At 44.1% G+C, this 23529-nt stretch overlaps 1 protein-coding gene across 1 annotated transcript in view; it reads left to right on the top strand.

Annotated features, from left to right (window-relative positions):
• Window positions 1-23529, top strand: part of AGPAT4 (1-acylglycerol-3-phosphate O-acyltransferase 4) — a 132343-nt gene that overhangs the window by 42325 nt on the left and 66489 nt on the right. Inside the window, exon 2 of the mRNA XM_003933782.4 lies at window positions 1004-1266. Coding sequence (XP_003933831.2) covers window positions 1089-1266 — 178 coding nt within the window. The 5' untranslated portion in view covers window positions 1004-1088. The remainder of the gene's footprint in view (window positions 1-1003; window positions 1267-23529) is intronic.

Below are 23529 nucleotides of genomic sequence, written 5' to 3' on the forward strand. Positions count from 1 at the left end.
ATCCTCAATGTGGAGCCCTCATATACGTTCATTAAATCATTCTACACATATTTTTTAGAAATTAAGCTTTCAGCCAGGTGCAGTGGCTCACGCCTATAATCCCAGCACTTTGGGAGGCTGAGGCGGGCGGATCACGAGGTCAGGAGGTTGAGACCAGCCTGACCAACATGGTGAAACCCCGCCTCTACTAAAAATACAAAAATTAGCTGGGCGTGGTGGTGCACACCTGTAGTCCCAGCTGCTTGGGAGGCTGAGGCAGGAGAATCGCTTGAACCCGGTAGGTGGAAGGTTACCGTGAGCCAAGATCATGCCACTCTACTCCATCCAGCCCGGGTGATAGAGCAAGACTCTATCTCAAAAAAATAAAAAGAAATTAAGCTCCCACTCTGTGCCGATGATGGCTCTCATGTGCTGCAGAAACAGTGGTGGTTTTCAAGTAAATGCCTTACTAGTCCCAGGTGCTTGAGGGGTGGCACCCACTCTGGGTAAGTCCTCGTCCTTGTCCAGGGCAGGCTTGACTTCAGGGCAGTCCTGCTGGAAATGAAGGGTGAGCTAGGATCTGGAGGAGAATGGAATGGGGCTGGGCGAAAGAGAATGGGGCTCAGGCCGTGATGGCAGCAGGTGGGGCGGCCAGATTTGCCGCCTGTCCTGTGGGCAGCGGTCACTCGTGGGACCCAGGGCTCTGGCTGGCTCAGCTACTGCTCAACTGGAAATCTGTGAACGATGACTGAGGGGCTCCGCCTTCCAGGCCTCAGTTTCCTTCTCTGTAATAAAAGTACCAACGTCAGAGGGTGATGGGAGAATGAAAGGAAGGATTATTAAAGGGTTTAGACTGTGCTCGACAGGAAGTAAGCACTGTATCAATGCTTGCAAAATAGAGATAAATCAACTAACGCACAATGAGTTTAACCTTAAGCGTTTATTTTTCTTTTAAGAGCACTTGTTTCTGACTCTCAAAGCACATCACGTTTTTGCTAACATGTCCTATTTGTTTGTCTTTTAGACGCCTTCCTGAGCCCTGGATCTTTCTTCCTTCTGGAAGTCTTTTGCTGTGGGTATTTGTTTTTGAATAAAAGCGTCCACACATCATGGACCTCGTGGGACTGCTGAAGTCTCAGTTCCTGTGCCACCTGGTCTTCTGCTACGTCTTCATTGCCTCGGGGCTGATCATCAACACCATGCAGCTCTTCACTCTCCTCCTCTGGCCAATTAACAAGCAGCTCTTCAGGAAGATCAACTGCAGACTGTCCTATTGCATCTCAAGCCGTAAGATACTTAACGATTCTATACTTTGTTCTTCGTTGTGGATGTGTGTCTCAGAATTGCGGCTCTTGGTGTGGGTTCCCTAGGCTTTCATTGTACCCTGAGCTGTTTTTTTTGTTTAGTTTTTGTTTATGTTTGAAACGGCTATTTTATTCTTGGCCCCCCAAAATTATTTTTTGAATGAGTAATGCCAGTAGCTCAAAATTCAACAGCCACAGACAGGTATACTATGAAAAGTAAATATGCATTCTATCAGTTTCTTTAGTTCTTCTCCTCAGAAGCAATCACTATTAATGATTTTTTAGCTATCCTTACAGAAACAGTATATATATAGCTCTTATGCATGTGAATGCCTGTGTGTCTTTCTGTGTATATATCGAGATAGGTAGATAGATGCATACATATAGATATATTTTTTTAAAAACTAAGTGGCAATATACTACATTGTTTTCTTCCTTGCTTTTTTTCTTTAGCTTTTTATTTTGAGATAACAGATTCACGTGAAATTGTAAGAAATAATACTAAGACGTGCTGTATGCTCCTTGGCCAGTCTCTCCCAATGGCAGCATCTTGCACAACTGGAATATAGTATTCCAACCAGAAAATTGACATTGATAAAATCCACCCTACTCCTGTTTCTTCACTTTGAAGTACGCTCTGTGTATGTGTGTGTGTGCGCGCGCGGGTGTGTGTCCCTGCGTATGTTTGATTACACTAGGCTATTTCAAACGTGACTAATTTGACTGGCCTGAGTTTCAACAATTGAAAAGATGAATGAGTATATTGGAACATCTAGAAGTCCATTTTGTAGTTGATACTGATTGGCCTTAAGCCTAGATCTATTCTTAAAAGTAGAGAATGTGGTGTGATATTGGTTGATATATTAGTGTGATATATATGGGTATGAATATATTTCAAAATATGAGCTTTTTAAAAACTAGGCTATTAAAAATATCAGCTATCTAAGATTATGCCAAGTCCAAAATTATTGATATATTTTTGATACCCTTTAAATAAAATGATGACATTTGAATCAAAACAATTCAAGCTATGCATAATTATCCAAATGGATGGCCACTGATCCAATTTCCTTTGTTAAACTTCAGAATACTAACTTGTAAGGAAAAAAAGTCATAGACTTATCCTTATTTATGACTTTCTTCACCAACTCCAAGCTTATAGATATGCCTGATACTGTTTCTGATGTGGTTTGAGTGCAAGACCTTCCATGTCTTCTGTTGCAGTGGTTTATAGAAGTACGTCTTGAAAGTGTCCATAAGGTCCTAAGGTTGAGTTACAATTGTAAAATGGCGTCTTTAATCTGTTTGTCTATGGCCTGCTAGGAACCACCACCAGTTCAATCCAGTACCATGCAGTGTACTTTTCCTGTTCACAGACTTCACTCAACATTGGTGTCCTCGCATGTATGCTTCCACAGTGGTATAGAAAAACAAAAAGATGATTTAGACAGGAATGTAGCTATCTGAAGAGAGAAAGCTTGGTAATCAAGGGAAAGGAGACAGTTGACTGAGGTTTAAAAGGTGTTTCTAATTTTAAATGTCTTTTTACCTTCTAGCAGTTGGTCTCTATTTAAGCAGAATTTAAATTTAACAAAGCAATACTGTTATGCTTTTCACTGAAACCTGCATTTACATGAATTGCATACACCCATGGAGATTCCAAAATCTGTCAGTTTGCAATGTGAAATCAGGTTCAAGTGGATAGTTAAGAATGGGGTTTCTCGGCGGGGCACGGTGGCTCAAGCCTATAATCCCAGCACTTTGGGAGGCCGAGGTGGGTGGATCATGAGGTCAAGAGATCGAGACCATCCCGGTCAACATGGTGAAACCCTGTCTCTACTAAAAATACAAAAAATTAGCTGGGCATAGTGGTGCATACTTGTAATCCCAGCTACTCAGGAGGCTGAGGCAGGAGAATTGCCTGAACCCAGGAGATGGAGGTTGTGGTGAGCCGAGATCGCACCATTGCACTCCAGCCTGGGTAACGAGCTAAACTCTGTCTCAAAAAAAAAAAAGAATTGGGTTTCTCATTTGGAGTAAGAAGTAAGATTTGGAATAGAGTCCCCAAGAGTACTATATTTTGCTTTTGACTGATGGTAAAGACTAAGTTTACGGCAGGATTGGGGAGATGTTTTTCCCAGGATGTGTCAGCCTATTGGTTTCTGGTGAAAATTAAGATGGGCAGTGATTTCAGAAAGCAAGACAGATTTTTATCCATCAGAAGTTAATTAAATTATTTAGGACAAACTTCAAATGAAACGCAAGAATTAACCATCTAAGACAACTGGCATCTCAATGCCGGGCACAATGAAGGGTAGGCAGCCTAATTTCACTGAAAGACTTAGAAGCTCCTCCATCTGAGTATACCCAGTGATGCTCTGTGCCTGCTTCCCCAGAGGGAGCACCTCTATCCAGGTGCACCCCAGCAATGACCTTTGTCTACTTCCCTGGAGGAAGGCTTCCTAGGGTTTTGGGCCAAACAGTAGTAGAAGCATTTTTAAACAATCTGAAGCAAGAAGGGAAGATTTCTCCCTCTAGAGGAGCAGTCCTGGCTGCTGGAAAGAGAATACAGTAGAAAGGGAGGGTGATGATCCTGGGTGGCTCGTGGGCACCTCATGGTAATCAGTCAGTGCAAACTCTCCCCAGGTTTGAGAGAATCCTCACCAGGATTCTCTGTTTCTGATATCCCAATAGGTGTTAACAGAGCTGTTCTCTTTCCCTGATTCTTTTTCCTTGCTCCAGATAATTGACAGACTTCCTCACCAATTATTTCGCAATAACCAAGGCCAAGTAAAAAGAGCGCTTAGGAAGCTTTGCTGGGCCACTGATCAGCCAGAGAAAGAGACAGTTTGTGGGCAGTTCAGCAGCTCGACTAGGAGATGGCTTTGCAGCATCCATGCTGTGACTCTCCTCCGCTTCCCTCTGAGCTGAGAGAAAAACTGTTCATGGCTGTAATTGTGTCTTCTGGCATATAAATCACTCTGAGCTTAGACAGTCATCAGCATTCATCATTTACAGCTGATTTTCTAAGGAAAAGGCAGGAAAAAACCGTTGCTTTCAGATGCGGAGCCCTTCCATCGCTGTGTTCGTTTGCGTCTAGCACAGCTCTGGTTTTGTCTCCTATTAAATATTTGTTAAGAGCTTGGTGTGTTATCAAGTAAGTTCAAAGCAGTGACCGGCCCTGGCGTGGTAAAGCCCTTATGCAAAAGGCCACGCTGGTAGAAAAGGCAAATAGAGACGAAACGAGCAGTAAAGACAGCCTGACTAACAGCCGGACACACAGACTGAGGCACCAAGCACAGAATTGGAGTCTACGGGCAGCAACCAACCTCATGAATAACAACTTGAAAGTAATGTCGTCTCGGTGGGTGGTTTTTAGAGGGTTGCTCTGTCTTATTTTTGCCTAGATTTGTTGGCAGGAAAGGCCAAGGCAGGCTGGCTGGGCATGCTGAAGGCATGTACCTTAAGGTACAAAGACGGAAGGAACTTAGAAGAAGTGGGTGAAGGGTGGCATTTTATTGCCTTTCCACTAAGCAGGATGAGCCATTTAACCTCTAGGGAAAGGTGGCCAAGACTGGCTGATTTTTTTTTCTTTTTCTTCCTTCCCTGACATTGTGGGTTTCAGAACAAAGCAGAAGGATTAGGAAAATCTATTAATGTCAGGGTTAAAAAAAAAAGAAGGGGGTGGGGCAGGGAGTGGGAAGGACTGCTGATGAACTAACTGTCCTGGAAAGGGCCAGAGAAATGAAACACAGCAGACACCACCCCTGCCCTGCACCCCCAGCCCTGGCCCCTTGCTTCCAAATTCAGTGTTGCCGTGAACAGGCTCTATGAGCTGGAGCCTGCCATTGAGTATTCCTGGACTATGACACTTATAGTTTTAAATGGCTGTTGGATGCACAGCTACACATCTTCCTTTAGTGGGCAAGGCCACGTGGTGGCAAGAAGGGATGAGAATTTGGAGCCAGGGTGCAAAATCATACATCCTGCCACCCTGCCACAGGCTGTGGCACCTTGTGTGAGCCACAGAAACTCTGAGTCTAATAACAGGGCCGATCACAATGGCTGCTTCAAAATGTGGAAGGAGATGCTCTGTCTGAAAGAGCTTTAGAAACTCCTTCAAGTACATCAGATTTAGCATGGAAACTGGAATTTGTGTCTGTGGAAGGAGGGAGAGTTGAGGGGTGGGCAAGGGTGTCTTGATCTTTCTTCCCATTGGTTTATTGCTTGGACAGGTAACTTCAAAACACTCAGCTACATTTGAAATAAAGGGGATGGAATCGAGTTGACCAGGATTCCAGTGATTTTCTAATAAAGGGTTTAGAATTTCTGATTTTGCTCTTGGGAAGTTGTTTACTTCCCTTTCACCACCCCCACCGCACCCCACATTTGATGGGTATTTGCGGTTGTATTTGTAGAGGGCTCACGAAAGGCGAGTAAGCTCTGCATTGCCTCTTAGGTCACTACTGCACGTAGTGGTGAAACTGATGTCTGGTTCTTGCTGGAATAATAAGCATTTGTAACATACTTCAGGATGTATAAGTCACTTCAGATCTGCTACTCGGGAGGGAGTTTGGCAGTGGCCAGGAGGCCTGGCAGAAGCTGGTCTGCTCCTATTTGGAAGGTGGGATCAGGGCCTGGTAACTTGTCAGGAACAGCGGCGACAAGGGCTGTGCGTGCTAGAGGGCTGGGAGCTTGGAGTCGCTGGAGAAACTGCATAGCAAGACGTGGAATTACTAGAATGTGTGTGAAATTGGCAAACAGAGAGAATGGGAGTCCTCAACTCCATCTCCTGAGAGGAAGCAGATTTTCCGCCCAGCCAGAGCCTTGGGGTGAAGAGGTGGTCAGGCCGTCCATCTGGACCGGGCACTTCTGCTTTGGCCCCCATCTGGCCACGGTGCCTCAGTTGCGAATCTGTTCATGGCCTTATGGACCAAGGTGTCCCCAGGTAGGTCTGAAAACCTAGCAAGACGAGCTAGTGGAACAGAACGGCCTTTGGCACATGAGTCACGAAATGAGATGTGCTAGAGGCCGGTGTTTCTGAATCTCCGCCCTGAGAGGGGTGCGAGCGGCGGGCTTTGTGTGCTTTCCTGTGTGTGCCATTCTAATCCCAGACACTGGCAGACGGATTCACTCTTCTACCAGCACTGGAAACTGTCTCCAGGGGTGTGACTTCCAGGCGCCCTGCTGGGGGACGCCTGAGTCTGAATGCCCTCCTCCTCATTGACAAAGTACTTTTTGCACATTGCGTTTTCAAATTGGGAAGCCAAACCATTTTTCCTTCTTCCCTTCCTTCTCCCTTCTTCTTCCCTGCTTTGCCTAGGAGCTCCCTGATTCCAAAGGCCTCAGGATGATGTTGTGGGTGGTGGGCTGGCACTGTCGTTCTGCTGTCATTGCTGTGTATTAACCCACCATCAGCAGGCTGGGGACACTCCTTCCACCTGCAGAGCCCCCTGCCCGGCAGCACAGGGAAGGCAAGGTGGCCTCACAGGAGCCTCCGGCAATCCTGGCCACATCAATGTGCTACCATCTGCTATCATTGTATGTGTTAAAAGTTTATACCAAGTGAACCTGGCTCTCCGGCGCTGCCCGGCTGCCTTTCTGACTCTCTGAGAAGTGGGAGAAGACGGAGGGCGGCAGCTTCCTGATGCTTCCTGTCACCTTGGCCGGGCAACAACTGGGTGTGGGCTACCCCCCTCCCCCACCCCACAAATGGCAATACAAGGAAGTCTGCGGTGTCATTGGTAAGAAAGCTGTTGATCCCTCCAAGAGTGTTGCTGTGGCTTTTCCGACCACTGCATGACCTTGAGAGAAGCGGGTTGTTCTAGCTCTGCAGCCGGCTCCCCTGCGCCTCTCTTCCCTGCCTGATTAATGACAGGCCTGCTTTTTTTCATTTCAATCTAAGCGGAGTTTTCACTCTTTGAGTTCCAGACAGGTTTTGACTCTTTCGCTTGCTCCAACAGTTAATCACCTCTAAGGTGTCAGAAAGGGAGTGTCCCTGAGGGATCCCTGTCCCCATCACTGCCTTTGATCCTGTCAAAATGTGGAGTTGGGCAGGGCCTACTGGCTGCCTCTGCTGGGAGGCCACAAATTTGGGGCCCTTCTTTGAAGGTCAAAGAGTGATCTGTGTCAGGTTCCTGATGGTGATCACCTTCCCAGAAGAGGGTTCCAGTAACTGGCTGTAGGTGGGCGCGATCCTAAAACTGGTGACCTCTCCCTTCCAAGTAGCTGCACAGCAATGGCTTTGGGGAGTCAAGTCAGATGGAAAGGAATTTAAAAGACCCCTGACCCCTGACAAAGGGAATTTAAAGTCTCTCCGACCCACCCAGTGCTGGTTCTGCCCGTAGGTCGAAGACTCTAACCCAAAGGCAAAGCCCTGCCCCCTGGACCGAGTTTCTCTATTGGGACAGCCTTTTCCTCTCTTCACTCTGACACTCCGAAGTGTGTTCATGTTGCACAGCTGGAACAGCAAACACAGCCCGACTTCACCTGGAGTCACTCACCTTGACGGCCCCACATAGTGAGATCCCTCCACTTCCACCAGTGACGGGTTCACAGCTGGTACAAGCAAATACAGCCCTACTTCACCTGGAGTCGCTCACCCCGACGGCCCCATGTCGGGAGATCCCTCCGCTTCCACCAGTGATGGGTTAGTGGAGTGCTTCCAGAAACAGATGAAGAGTAACCCGCCTTCTTTTCTTTTCTTTTCTGGTTTTAAGGGGTATATCTCCTTGGAGACCTTGGGTGGTGACAGAGAATCTATAACTGAACCCATGAGATGAGGAAGCTACATTGAATCAAGCAACAAAGATCTTAACATTTACATCTGCTGGAAACGGGTTTATAACGTCGGGAAGAATTCACACTGAGACAATGGATCATTCAGCAAGGCTAGTTTACTTTCTGCAGAAAGGATGCAACTTGCCGGCAGTCTTGCCACGAGAGCACACCTCAACAAGGGAGACAGGGACATTTATAACTTTCATAACCTGACTCAGTCGCCCACTGCTGTGTCCAGTTTCCATTGGCCAGAACGGGACCTCACATTCTATGCTTGACCCGATTGGCTAAAAACTTGGAAATCTCCTGAATAGATAAGGAGCAAAGAAGACAAGGAAGAAGAGGAAGCTAGTCAAGAGAAGGTCAGGAGGGTTTCCAAATAAGGAATGGCGTGCAGCAGGGTTTGGAGCTTGCCCAGTCCTGTTCAGAGATGCCGGAGCAAGTCAAGGTAGCTGATTTAAGATGTAGCTGATGTAGAGAATGTACATACGTGGGTATATGTTTATGCTAACAGCGGATAACGGCCCCAGAGTGAGAGATTGTAACTCCTTATAATACAGTCTAAGATATAAACTTTGAAGAAGAATTTTCCCACTTCTCATAACATCTAAGTCAGTTTTGATTTAGTCGTCAAGTATTGAGCACCTAATATGTGTCAGGCATTGTGTTTGGTTCTTGGGAAATAGTGGGAAGCAAAGGCAGCTACTGTCCTGCCCCCAGGGAGCTTGCAGTCTGGTTTTCTTTCTTTCCTTTTTTTTTTTTTTTGAGAAGGAGTCTTGCTCTGTCGCCCAGGCTGGCGTGCAGTGGCCAATCTTGGTTCACTGCAGCCTCCACCTCCCAGGCTCAGATGATTGTCCTGCCTCAGCCTCCGAAGTAGCTGGGATTACAGCTACTTTGATTACAAGTGTCACCATGCCCAGCTAATTTTTGTATTTTTAGAAGAGGCAGGGTTTCACCATGTTGCCCAGGTTGGTCTTGAACTCCTGACTTCGAGTGATCCTCCCACCTTGGTCTCCCAAAGTGCTGGGATTACAGGCATGAACCACTGCGCCCAGCCACAGTCTTGTTTTCTAAAGATCTCATCATGTCTTACAAAACGAGGGCTACCTGCCACATGTGACACCAGTCAGCATTCACAGAACAGAACCATTCATCCATCCCGTGTTTGGGCACAAATGGACCTTGTTCTGTTTTTTCCTCTCTTAGTAAGACTTTGTGGATAATACAGCAAACAAACAACAGCAAAAGACCCTACTGGGCGAGCAAGCCAGTATGCTAAATGGAATGTAGCAGAGGCAATCCAGAAATTGCTTTACTTTAGATCTCACTTAAAATTCTTTATCAAGTCCAAGAATTTAAGTATCAGAATTTACATGGTACCAGAATGACAGATGGGAGAAAAATAAAAGAACCAGTCTGTGCAAGGTAAGAGGAACAACGCTTCCTGATTCTGGTTTAGCCAGCTAGTATTTATTGAGCAGTTACTGTTTCAGGAAATGTTTTGAGTAGTTAGGCACAGAGAGTTTAAGTGACTTGCCCAGGGCCACACAGGAGATGGTGGAGCAGAGATTGGGACCAGGAAGTCTTTGAGTGGAGAGCCTTTCACTTCAGCACAACCCAGCCCTGCCCTGCCTTTGAGGAGCCAGGCTCCGAAGGTGAAGCCATGTGTTCAACTGGTCAGTGTAATAAGTGATGTGCTCTCAAACCTGCGATCTCTGAGGTGCCAGCCACTCCACAGGGCTATGGAATAAAAAGAGAAACATAGTCGTTAATGGGTAGCTATTTTCAGTCGCAACCATTACACTTGCTACATTGTCAAGTGCTGACTATATATTAGGCATTCTGCTGAACCTTTCCTAGCTATTACCTCATTTACTAACACCACCACTCTGTGAACAGGCAACTCCCCCATTAACTGAGGCTCAGAGAGGTTGGATGACTTGCCTAAGGCCAAAGAGTGAGGCAGAGAGCTGAGATTCCAAAATCCATTTTTCTGTTGCACTTTGAAATAGGCAAATTTCAAATGCTATGCAAGGTTTTATTTGAACACCCATGAAGGATGTTAAAGCACATCTGCTAGGATCAAACCTGTGCATGCTAATTCGCTGCAGAATGCTTGTCGCCGCCCAGCAGGCATTCTTTAACAACCATGTACCCAAGCTCAGTCCAGGGGGCGGGGCACTGGGATTAGCACCTGGAGAACAGAGGTGAGAGGGGCGCAACTGCTGTCCTTGGTAGGTACCCAGTCTAGTGGAGAAGGCTCATAGACCCACATGGTAGAGCAGCATGTTGACGGCTAGACTGGAGGTACACAGGGAGTGTGGGGAACGAGACAGCCCATCCATCCTGTGCAGGGTGCAGCGAAGTCCCTGTGAAGCAGCGTCATGAACCAGGTGCTGAGGAATGAGGGGAACTGTGAGATGTTGGCAAGAGGAAAGATGGTTCAGTAAGTGGAAGGAGCATACGCTGGCATCACCAAGTGGCTAAACGGGTTTATTCAGGCAGCCAGGCATCCAAAGGAGATGGACCTATCAAATGTCATCATGGCCTTGCTGTGTCACGAGGCTGCCGTGCAAATGAACGAGGCCAGAGGAAGCACCCACAGACCCCTGCGGGTGGGAGAGCAGGCATGCATCCAGTTAGTGCCTAGCAGCAGCCTGCAGCCTTGAATCCTCTGTTGCTAGATGGGCTCCAGGTATCCATCCCAAAGAAATTCCACTCATTGTGACCATTGGTTAACTTCAAGATTTATTTTTGTCTTGACCTGAACAATTGTTCATAATGTGCCTTGAGAAAGTGTTAATCTGAATTTGAAAAAAAAAAAATGTGCGTAATCTTTTACAGAAAGATGCCCAGCTGGGTTATGATTTCCTTGAACTGTGTTATACCCTAAATATTATTAAGTAAAAATAGCACAATGCAGAACTGTTGGTACATTCTAATCCAGTTTTATAAATATAGACTGGAAGTAAACTTGTCGGAGTGCTATTTTTAGGAATTAGAGATGATTTTAGAAAATTGTCTTATCCGGATGTCTTATATTTTACACAATGAGCATGTATTTTATAAAGTGGAAAAAATACAAAGTAAAACCCAAGCACCAGAAAAGAATAAAATAGGGAATAGCTTATGGAAGGAGTAGAAAAGGAAAATATCAAGTGAGATGAAATTCATCAGCATCTTTTGTTGATTTGATGGATGGACTGACTGCCTCTTCCAGGCTGGGTGTGGCAGAAGCCCTGGGACCAGGGGTGACAAAGAAAGTGTTTCAGGCCGTGCCTTACAGGACCTGAGCAGAGCATAGTCAACTCTCATCCCAAATATCGCAGTCATTCATGGAAAGGAACTGAGAAGAAAGAGCTGCATGCTTGGTGTTGTGGCTGAATTATGTCCCTCCAAGAAGATGCTGAAAGTTCAGTACCTGCGAGCATGAACGTGTTTGGAAATAGTCTTTGTAGGTGATCAGGTTAAGATGAGGCCATTAGGGTAGCCCTAATCCAACGAGATTGTGTCCTTATAAAAAGGAGAAATGTGGACACAGAGAAAGTCATGCAGAGAGGAAGACCATGTGAAGATACGAGGAATGTCCCATGCAAGCCAAATCACACCTGCTTTGGGAGAGAGTGTGAAACAGATCCTCCCTCACATGCTCAGAAGGACCCAACCCTGCTGATGCCCCGATCGAGGCTCCTGGACTCTAGAATGCAGACCATCAATTTCTGTTATTTAAGCTCCCCAGGCTGAGGTTTTTTTGCAGCCCCAGGAAATGAATCCACTCTGCGTTCTAAGTCTCTTCTTCTACTGTGGCCGTGAAGTACAAAGTGAAGTCCATTTTCCTGATGCATGACACGTTAGTATGACACCTATTTCTCTTTCCTCTCCCTTTTCCTCTTTTCTCTCTCTCCCACCCCTACCTTTATTTTATTGGTAAGAGAGGAAATGAGAGGTTATACAATAAATACCTTGCTTTTATCCATGGACCAGGCCAAGAAATCCTTTTTCCCATCTCTTAAATTCAGGAACTCAAAGCAGTGAAGTGGGTCTGGTGACGTGTGATATGGAGGAAGGTGACAAACTGTATATAAACTGTGTAGGAACCTCACGTGGGGGCAGCTGTCCTGCTCAAGTCCAGCCAGTGGTTGACATGCTGGAAGGCCAGCCCTGAGGGGCGGGTCTTCTGCTGACCGGAGGGAAAGCCTTCACCATGTGTTCCTTGCTCAGTATGTTTATCCGGCATTTGTGTCATCTCTTTAAGTATGCTATCCAGGGCCAGGTGCAGTGGCTCACGCCTGTAATCCCAGCAGGTTAGGAGGCTGAGGTGGGTGGGTTACCTGAGGTCAGGAGTTTGAGACCAGCCTGACCAATATGGGAAAACCCCGTCTCTACTAAAAATACAAAAATTAGCTGGGTGTGGTGGCAGGTGCCTGTAATCTCAGCTACTCGGGAGACTGAGGCAGGAGAATTGCTTGAACCTGGGAGGCGGAGGTTGCAGTGAGCTGAGATCTCACCACTGCCCTCCAGCCTGGGCAACAGAGCAAGACTCTGTCTCAAAATAAAAGTAAAATAAAATAAATATGCTATCCGAGTCTTCAGAATGGCTTTGCCTAACCACTGGGGCAGTCTGCCTAGGAAAGGTAGAATGAAACTCTGTCCTGTGAAGGTAGAGAAAGGCAGAAGGGTGATAGGAGAGGGATACCTGTCACAGATCAGGTGGGGGCATTGCCTACTCATTTTGCAATATTTGGTTCTGTCTTACTTACAGCTTCTCTGTTTGGCTGAAAAGGCGGCAACAAGTCTTGTATAGTTCTCTGCATAAGGAACTATACAGTGAAGCCATGTCACCAAGGCTATCTGTGGTTGTTCCATGTACTTCTAGGGTTTCTAATCTGAAATATAAAGGAAGCTGTCTGTCTGTCCCCCCAGCTCAGTTCAGATGTCATGTTTTCTCTTCATAGTCACTGTTACAGTCTGGCCAAATTCCTAGTGAAATGATTTTATTTAGAATTGGGGTTTTACTTGGCTAAACTTTTCCATATGATGCTTATTCCAAAATTAACCCTTCATGCCAACACCTTTCTGTTTATTTAGGAGAACAAAAAACGTATTGGGAGTGAGATCTCAGGACGACATTAGTGGGTTATTGGCTCAGTTCATCTGGTAATAGTGTGGGCTGTGTGGCTGACAGGCTCGGTGATTGAAAGCATATTAAATATCCAGATGAACCAGTCTCATGAAGCTGATTCAACAGAGAATGATAAGTAAGGATACTGGAGTTCTGAGTTTTTAACAGGAATAATATAACTGTGATTGCATGCTTTGCATATTTTCAGTAACAATCCATTTCTTTTTAAAGTATATCTGTCTATCATCTGTCTATCTATTTATTTCTATCTTTTTTACTGTGAATCTATGTCCCTGGTCCAAGAAATGACCTTACATTTTAAATACGGAATTTAGTAACTCTAAATTTCAAACAGTCAGCCCTAAAGAAAGAAACAACAAGTTTAGGAATACACGTGATACTGAATTGTAGGAGTGGATGCTTGGCTTAAGTCAAGTTGTCTTAGCTATTGATACAGTTTATAAATAAATTAATTCTCAGACAAGATGCCCATTTGTTTTTGGAAGAGTTAAATTTCACTTGTGACTTAAATTACGGCTTTCAAATTAGGTTGTAAGTTTGACTTTGGTGTCTTGTAACTTTATAAGACGATCGCATATGGTCTTCATGGTGCACTGGGTACTTCCAAGAGATAAACAAGACAAGCCATGGGGGTTAGAAATAAAAACACCTGAGAGCTTCTATTGATGTTCCTTTTATCTCATCTCATGTCATACCATCATGTTATATCATATCACAGATGTCTGGGTAGGATAAAAGGCGTTTTATATATTTCATACATTATATAAAATCCAAATTTTACATGTATGAAAGTTGCATATGCTAATGGTGCGTATTTAATTTTGTTTTTAGGAATCAAAAACATCGGAAGACCACTGCCTTAGCCTATGTGTTTTCATTTCACCATACTGGAAATGGAATTTAAATAGCCCACTGTAAAGTAAGGGGGAAATCGATTTTATAAAAACACGCTCTAAAGCAAGGGAATACTAATGGCAAAAAGCATTTTCATATTTTCCTCTGTTTCAGTTTACCTTGGGCCCAGATGGGATCTGAGGCATTGTCAGGCATTCTGAGGCCTCCCTTCTCTGGTGCTATTCGAGTTCTCCTGAAAGGAGGGGAAGTATTAAATTAAAAGTATTCAATTCCACAGTTCGTTTTGAAGGAAAAATCCTAGAAATGCTTTGGTAGATACAGTGTTTTACCACCAGTCTCAGAAATATGGTTACATGACATGGAAAGTGTGGAGGAGAGTAGTTACTTTCCAACATTCTTATGGCTCCCTTTATAGCTTTCATGTGGCTTTTTTGGGTAGATTTGATGTGGACATGCTGTGCTAGGGCTGTGCAGCAGACGTCCTGACCTGGTGTTACGGTAACATGTACCTGGAGCCTGGAGTCTTGGCTTCCCAACAGTGGCCTAACCACCTTGGTGACTCAGTCAACTTACCTGGGCTTTGTTCTGTAATTGTAAGATGAGAGAAATAAATTGTAAAGTGCTATACAAACATAAAGTGCAGATATTCTTGCTGCGATTGCGCCACTTAGTCAGACCATCATGCTGGCAGATGGAATCGTGTGTGCTTTAAAAGGGAGCTCTGGTAACCTGGTAATCGCTTCCCAACTTCTTCTTCGTTGATTTCACATAGATAGTTGACATTGACCTTTGTGGGAATATTTGCACCATAGGAATCGGCAGAGCTATAAATCAGGGCTTTTTTCCCTCCCACCTGCTGCCTTCCCTGCCCCCTGAGAGCTGGTTGTTAAACTTTTTCCAGCACAGCACCATTGGCACTGTTGCTGTGGACAGGGATAGAGATCTATAGTCATCTTGTGCAGGTCGCATGCCCACCCCAGAGTGTGTGGTTCTCTTGCCAGAAGAACGAGGCATCAACTCATCAGACACAGATACAAGCCATCACAGGGCATTCTGGTGAATTGGTGCATGTTCAGTTGGTCTTTGCAGGCATCACATAGCACGTGCTCCATGCTATGAGACAACTTGGGAGATGAGAAAGAGACCCTGTCCTTCAACCCAATCACAGTCTCTTCAACCCAGTCATGGTCTAGTGGGCAGTGAGTTCTGCATGCTATCCAAACAAGAACAAACCCAGGGCTGGTGTGTGTAGTATCCCACAGGAGCAGAGGCACCAGCTGTGACAGAGTGGCTTGGGCAGGTGGAGTCGGGGGAGGAGGTTCCTGGCTGGACTCCCTGATCAATTCCAGGGCTTTGAGGATTTCTGAACATGCCATGCCCCTCTCAGCCAGTCCTTTCATCAGGGTAATTATGATGTTCATAAATTGAGATTGTTCATACACAATTTCTGCACCAGTAGCCAACTTCTTTAAATGGAAAGGAACAGATTATATATACCTATGTCTCCAACTAGAGCAGAACATGATTAGCGAGAGTAAACGTAGGCATAATGCCAATGCCTTCATATTGGGTTACCATGCACTTGATGGAACCCCCCCAGGGACTCCCAGAGAAGCATCTCTTCTGGGTTTGGATATCACCTGCAACGCTGTAACAGGCTAACACAAGTCTCCACCACGCGCTCCCCCAGTGCATCCTCCACCTGACACACCATAATGCTTTTTAAAGCACACTCAAACAGGGAGATGCCCTTTGATTCAAGTTGGTAGACATTTATTGAGCCCCTTCTGTTACCATGTACCAGGCATTGACGGGAGCCCAGTTCTGACCTGAGGCTTTTTCCAGCTCAGCTCCTCTCTGGCTCCTAAGCGGATGACCGCCTTCTCTGGTCCTTTCTCGTCCCCACGGCTGAGCTCACTCTGCCCTCCCCTGGCTTTTCTCCACTGTCTGCTCATCTTTCACTGCTGAAAGGCTGAGTCAGGCTCTAGTGATAAAACACCTAAAAGGAAGTTGTGACAAGGACAGGAAAGCCTGAAGGTGAAGAACACCTGCAACATGAGAACCCTATCAGCAGGTGGGCAAAGGTGAATCAAAGCCACGTGTGAAGGCAAAGTCAAATTTAAGACAGAAGCTGGAATCACTGGGAGATACGGTTTGGCCGTGTCCCTACCAAAATCTTAACTTGAATTGCATCTCCCAGAATTCCCACGTGCTGTGGGATGGACCTAGAAGGAGGGAATTAAAGCATGGGAGCCTGTCTTTCTGGTGCTATTCTGTTGACAGTAAGTCTCACAAGATCTGATGGGTTTATCGGGGGTTTCCGTGTTTGCTTCTTCCTCATTTCCTCTTGCCATGGCCACCTTAGAAGAGCCTTTTGCCTCCCTCTATGATTCTGAGAACTCCCCAGCCATGTGGAACCGTAAGTCCAATTAACCTTTTCTTTTGTTCCCAGTTTCGGGTATGTCTTTATCAGCAGTGTGAAAACGGACTAATACACTGGGGAAAATCTTCGGAATTAAGAGCGCTGGAGTGGAGCCTGAGGGCCCGGGACAGATGTTGCATCAGCATTTTGGCTTCCACAGTGGAGCATAGGGAGGAGGCTGGGAAAGAGTGAGAAAAGAACAATGGCCCAGAAGTGTTTCGCTGTCCTAAGGAGAGTGAGCCTGAGGATTGAAGAAGGCAATTGTAGAGACTGTGTGCCATCCCGGGCGAGAGACGGGCTTGTGGCAGACATTTGCTTGAGGACAGAAGGGAATGGGGCTGCTGTTGCCTCCTCTGTTTCCTGACTTTACTCTGAGAACGCTGAAAGCATTGACCCTTTTCCTCAGTCATCCATTGAGTGACTCCCACCCAACACCAACATGCGTTCAGAACCCTTTTTCAAACAGAGACATCTCCAACTTGTGTTTGTGTCTAAGAGTGTTAGTCTCCTTTGTCAGGCTATGAAGAAGCCTTGTCAAGTCAGGCGGGAAGCGTGCTCTTGGCAGCCTCGCAAATCTGGCTTTAGTTGAATGGTGTTTTCTGTTTGTTTTCTTTAATCCTCCTCAGCTGGATATGGAGCAGTTGAGAGAGGCAAGTGTGTGTGAGCCTGGACAGCTTTCCAGATCTGGGGGCAGATGAGGTTTGATAGCCCTTCATGGAAGGGCACATGCCAGAAAGTTTGGCTTGCAGACATTGATGAACTTGACTATGTCTATACTCAATTTGGTGTATAGTTTGAAAGGTAATGCTGTATTAAGAATAAAAGAATGTCTCTAGAGGAAAATATATAGCAATAAGTGCCCACATGAGAAGCAAGGAGAGATCTAAAATTGAAACCCTAGCATCAAAATTGAAAGAGCTAGAGGAGCAAGATCAAAAAACTCAAAGCCTAGCAGAAGACAAGAATAAAAGAATGGGTACGTCTACCTAAAAAGGAGAAATTATAATGGGTTGGTGGCTGGTGGGACGTTTAGAGTTTGAGCTATCAACAAGAGCCTTGAATCTTGTGTTTTTGTGTTTTCTGTTTGTTGGTTTGTTGTTTTTTTTTTATGGTATGGGAGGTCATTCTACAGTGTGGTCCAAGTGAGCATACCCCGCAGCTATGGCAAGGACCTCAGTGTTTCAGCCATGTGCTAGGCTTCAAAATATAAAGACTAGGATGTTTTAGGTTCAAAAAGAGCTTGTTGTGAATTTAAAATATGGGGTTTGCCTATAACATGTGCCAGAGAGACAGATCTAAGAACCAGACTCATGCTAAAGGACCAAGATATCTGAACCTGATCACCCAGCATGAGATCAGGGTGAGTTACTGTCAGACCATGTTTGCTGGGTACGTGCATATATTTTGCAAATTCAAGAGTATGGGAAATGGCAGAGAAGGAATGAGCCATGGCCTCAAAAACCTTGAGATTCAGTGCAAACATGTCCACTGGGATATGTAAACGTTTTCAACCCACAGATATGTGGAAGCCTAATTCCACAGAGACATTTGCTAACTAGGCAACAGATTATACATGCAGTGTATAAGTTATGGAGGAGTAGGATCATAAGTGAAATAGGGTCATTAATATAGCTTGTCAAATTGTGAAGACTCTTGTAACAGTGAGTGTTAAAACTGTACTGAAGCCTATAGAAACGTGAAGCATGTAGATAGTCTCTTTGGGGTATTTAGATACATATTTAAAATGTTATATAAAAAGCATAGTTGGTAGTCCTTCCAAAGGAAAAACTTAGTGTCAAGCTGGATTTGGTCTGACTTTTTGAAACTGCAGATGGGCCTGTGGACTTTATCTCAATCTTATCTAAGGAAAACTAGCAGAACAGTTTGGAAGTCAACATACACTTTTTTGAAATACAGTCACGTGCCCCATAATGACTTTTCAGGCAGTAGACCATATTTACGGTGGTGTCTGCTAAGATTGTAATATGGTATTTTTGCTGTACCTTTTCTATGTTTATTTTATTATTTATTTATTTATTTATTTATTTTGAGATGAAGTCTCCTTCTGTTGCCCAGTCTGGAGTGCAGTGGCACATCTTTTTTTTTTTTTTTTTTTTTTTTTTTTTTTTTTAAAGGACACACTGCAAGGCCGGGCATGGTGGCTCACGCCTGTAATCCCAGCACTTTGGGAGGCCGAGGCGGGTGGATCACGAGGTCAAGAGATCGAGACCATCCTGGTCAACATGGTGAAACCCCATCTCTACTAAAGATACAAAAAATTAGCTGGGCATGGTGGCACATGCCTGTAATCCCAGCTACTCAGGAGGCTGAGGCAGGAGAATTGCCTGAACCTAGGAGGCGGAGGTTGCGGTGAGCCGAGATTGTGCCACTGCACTCCAGCCAGGGTAACAAGAGCGAAACTCCGTCTCAAAAAAAAAAAAAAAAAAAAAAAGGACACACTGCAACCTCTGCCTTCTGGGTTCAAGTGATTCTCCTGCCTGAGTCTCCTGAGTAGCTGGGACTACAGGTGTGCACCACCATGCTCAGCTAAATTTTTTGTATTTTTTACTAGAGATGGGGTTTTATCATGTTGGCCAGACTGGTCTCAAACACTTGACCTCAAGTGTGATCTGCCTGCCTCGGCCTCCCAAAGTGCTGGGATTACAGGCATGAGCCACTGCACCCAGCCCGATGTTTAGATACACATATACTTACCATTGTGTTGCAGTGACCTATAGTATTCAGTACAGTCACATGCTGTACAGGTGAGCAGCCTGGGAGCAATAGGCTTGTGGAACCCTGAAAATTTGAGACAGGCCTCAGTTAATTTAGAAAGTTTATTTTGCCAAGATTGAGGAGGTGCATCTGTGACACAGCCTCAGGAGGTCCTGACAAAATGTGCCCAAGGTGGTCAAAGCACAGCCTGGTTTTACACATTTTAGGGAGACATGAGACATCAATCAACATATGTAACATGAACATTGGTTTGGTCTGGAAAGGCAGGACAACTTAAAGGAGGGGTCTTCCAGGTCAGAGGTAGGTGAGAGACAAATGGTTGCACTCTTTTGAGTTGCTGATTAACGTTTCCAAAGGAGGCAATCAGATATGCATTTATCTCAGTGAGCAGAGGAACACCTTTCAATAGAATGGGTGGCAGGTTTGCCCTAAGCAATTCTCAGCTTGAATTTTTCCTTTTAAGTGATTCTGGGGGGCCTAAGATATTTTCCTTTCATGTTCTTCACAGCACCCCCCTCCTGAAAACATGCACACATTTTAAATCTTTATTTGGAGAAAGCATTTTAGAAGAAGATGAATCTCTAGTCCTAGGTTTTGTCTGATCTCTCATGGCTAGGATGACTTATTCCTAGATAGGTAGGTCCTGAATTATTAGGAAAGCTCATTTTTAGAAAGTTGTCAAGTCTCACATTCTCTGAAGAGAAAACAGAGAGAGGAAGGAAGACAAACAAGAAAGAAAGAACAATCCTGGAAAAGTCAATATAGGCCATGTTACTCTGAAGCCCGTACATCAGTAGGCAGGTATGAAAGTTGCTTATATATGTAAATAGGTTGCCGTTATTTTCTTCTGAGGTTTAAGTTGTCTGTCTTCAGTTCACAGGGCTTTACAAAAGCACAGCTTAGTTTTCACTGACTTCAAATTAGGAAAAATGGGGGAAAAAAAGGAAGGAACAAAAAATTGAAAACATCATTTTGAAGACTTGTAGCCCAAAGTAGAATTCAGTCCAAACTGTAGAAAATAATAAAGATTGAAAAACATTAGGCAAGACTAGAATCTAACAACAGCTATGCCATAGTTTTGAAACATAATTATTCTCTCTTTGGTTTCCTTTTTTTTGAGACAGAGTCTCATTGTGTCACCCAGGCTGGAGTGCAGTGGCTCGATCTTAGTTCACTACAGTCTCTGCCTCCTGGATTCAAGTGATTTTCCTGCCTCAGCCTCCTAAATAGCTGGGACTACAGGTGCCCACCACAATGCCCAGCTAATTTTTTTTGGTGTTTTTCATAGAGACAGGGTTTCACTGTGTTGACCTGGCTGGTCTTGAACTCCTGTCCTTGTGATCCACTGGCCTCGGCCTCCCAACGTGCTGGGATTACAGGCATGAGCCCCCTCACCCAGCCAGATCCTCTTTGTGACTTACGCAGGCCATTCATGAGGTGCTTGGATTTTCTTGTTTTTCCGGAACATCACTCTTAAACAGGCGTCCCCAAACTACGGCCCACGGGCCGCATGCGGCCCCCTGAGGCCATTTATTCAGCCCCCTGCCGCATTTCAGGAAGGGGCACCTCTTTCATTGGTGGTCAGTGAGAGGAGCACAGTATGTGGTGGCCCTCCAACGGTCTGAGGGACAGTGAACTGGCCCCCTGTGTAAAAAGTTTGGGGACGCCTGCTCTTTAACAACCAACCATTTTACTCTAGGACTAAATTTACCATACAAAAATCTATCTCATATGAAATTATTTCTCTTTAAACTTTCTTGCCATAGAAACCTCTTTATTTTTATAACTTTCTTTATATTTCTTTTATTTCCTGGTTCCTTTTCCCTTGTTTTATACATGACTTTTAAATAAGCTTTGAATTAGACAAAAATTGTTCACCTTTTTTTTTAAAAAAAGGACACACTTTGTTTTAGAAAGAATATTCTCTACAAATTACTTTTATTGGAAAATATGCAAATAATGAAATATCTGTTTTATTTAACTTTAGATTCTAAATTATGAAGAGTTTGTCTACAAGTATTTATCCTATTATATTTGCTTAAGTTTTTTATTTTAATTGTTTACCTAGATTATTTATGAAAACTGTGATGGTCATTATTTAAAGTTATGGGACCATTAGTGCAAAATTATAACTGAGACAGTGAAAAAGGTTTGACCTAACTGACTCCATCCTGCTTTTTACCTCCAAGATGTCCTTGCTCATTTCTGGGCATAGGCCAAACTAACCTTGGGATGAACTTATAGTTTAGTTTTGAAACAAAGATGATAATAAATTTTACTGCCTGTGGGATAGACTGCCTAAGCCACATGATTAGAAGTTATGGTAATATTACTAAAAGATGTAGCTATTTTTATTAAACCAATAGTAACGTCTTATTTATTAAAGCTTGTACAAGGAAAGATCATTCTGATTTGGGTTGGGTTTATAGTTTTTAACCCCTAGGTCAAATTTTTGACACCTTATAGTATTTAGCAGGGATAGGTATGCAATTGCTTGATTAATAAGTGAAAACAAAAATGTATGCTGGCAATTCTTAAGACATTTCTAATACTACTTTACCAATAATTTTAAAGCTAGCTTATTTATTAAATATATTTCTTAAGTTATATAAACTTGAAAAAGCATTTGCCTAGTCTTTTCTTTTTTCCTGATAAAGTCTTTGATTCAAGTGCTTTTATTTTCTTAAGCTAATTAATTTGAACTCTTTATATATTTTCAGTTGTGAAATATTGTGTACACAACACATAAATACATAGAGGTGGTAGGCATGCCAATAGAAGTACATCTTATAGATTCATAAAAACCTTTTTCTGTTTTTTTCTATCTTAGACTTTCGGATATTTGATAACCTGTTTCACAACTCCAGGCAGTTGTCAGCTAGATAGCCTTAAATTTGCATTTTAAAGGAAACAACACTGGTGAAAATCAAATAACAAAATTTACATCATAAAGTACAGAGAGAAAAAGTCTGGTGGTGCTAGAGGGAAATTAAAGATGGATGTCAAATCAAACATAAAATTATAGAAATCTATCATAGGATTGTATAAGGAGACCACTTTTATTTAGATAGGAACTTCCTATCTTTTAACTGGATCTCTGAGCTCTGGGCCAAACACACATTGAATCCTGGGTGTCCAGAAAGGGAGAATTATGAGGTTAGACCACGTGATGCTTTTACAGTACACTTAAATTTTTTTTTTAAACAAAGACATTTCTAAGTTTCTAAACCATACTCTTCCTTAAAAACCCAAGAGTAACCTCTGTTGCAACTATTTTAGTCAAAACAAAACACACGGGTCCTGGCTATTTGTGTCCCTGGGGTGTGAACATACCACATGCCCATTTCACCTCCTGGCACTTCTGTTCTTCAGCACATCCTGCCTGGTCTCTGACCCACCATCTGTTTTTGCCTTGATTTCATTTATTGATTCATTCATTCATTTAACAAACATTGGTTGAACACCTGCTTAAGCTAGATGCTGTTCTAAAAGCTGGGCGGACAAATGAGGACCCATTCCCTGCTCTGTTGAGGTTTATATCTCTGTGAGAAAAGCCAAGGCTTTGCCTCTCTGACCCTCAAGGAGCCCATTAGGGTTTGACATGGAGTCTTGATATGAACATGGTAGCCCTGCTTAGTTCAGGTCTCTTCTAGTCTGTGCTTTCAGAGTCCCCCTGTTTTACCAGTACCAACTCCTTATTTTGTCCAAGGCTGAGGAACAGAGTGTCAAAGGGAACAGAAAAGTCCCCTTCTCTTTCTGCCTTTGTTAGAACCATCATTATATATATATATATATTTTTTTTTTGAGATGAAGTTTTGCTCTTGTTACTCAGGCTGGAGTGCAATGGCGCAATCTCGGCTCACCGCAACCTCCACCTCCTGGGTTCAGGCAATTCTCCTGCCTCAGCCTCCTGAGTAGCTGGGATTACAGGCACACGCCACCATGCGCAGCTAATTTTTTGTATTTTTTGTAGAGACGGGGTTTCACCATGTTGACCAGGAGGGTCTCGATCTCTCGACCTCGTGATCCACCCGCCTCAGCCTCCCAAAGTGCTGGGATTACATGCTTGAGCCACCGCACCCGGCCGAACCATCACTATATTTTACAGCTAAATTGGCAAAAAATTTTCTAGTGGCTTGGCAAGGCTTTCCTCATAGAGGAATGGTTATAAACCCTTTTATCCAGCCCCATGACATGCACAGTGTCACAGTTGTTGGTGAAATTGATAGATGCTGGTGGATTAATTCAAGCCCAATAGAGAAGAAAGCAGCCATCACCTCCGGGCAAACCTTTGGGATTTCTGATTGTGG

Source organism: Saimiri boliviensis, chromosome 4 (assembly GCF_048565385.1).
Source record: "Saimiri boliviensis isolate mSaiBol1 chromosome 4, mSaiBol1.pri, whole genome shotgun sequence".
Taxonomy (NCBI): domain Eukaryota; kingdom Metazoa; phylum Chordata; class Mammalia; order Primates; family Cebidae; genus Saimiri; species Saimiri boliviensis.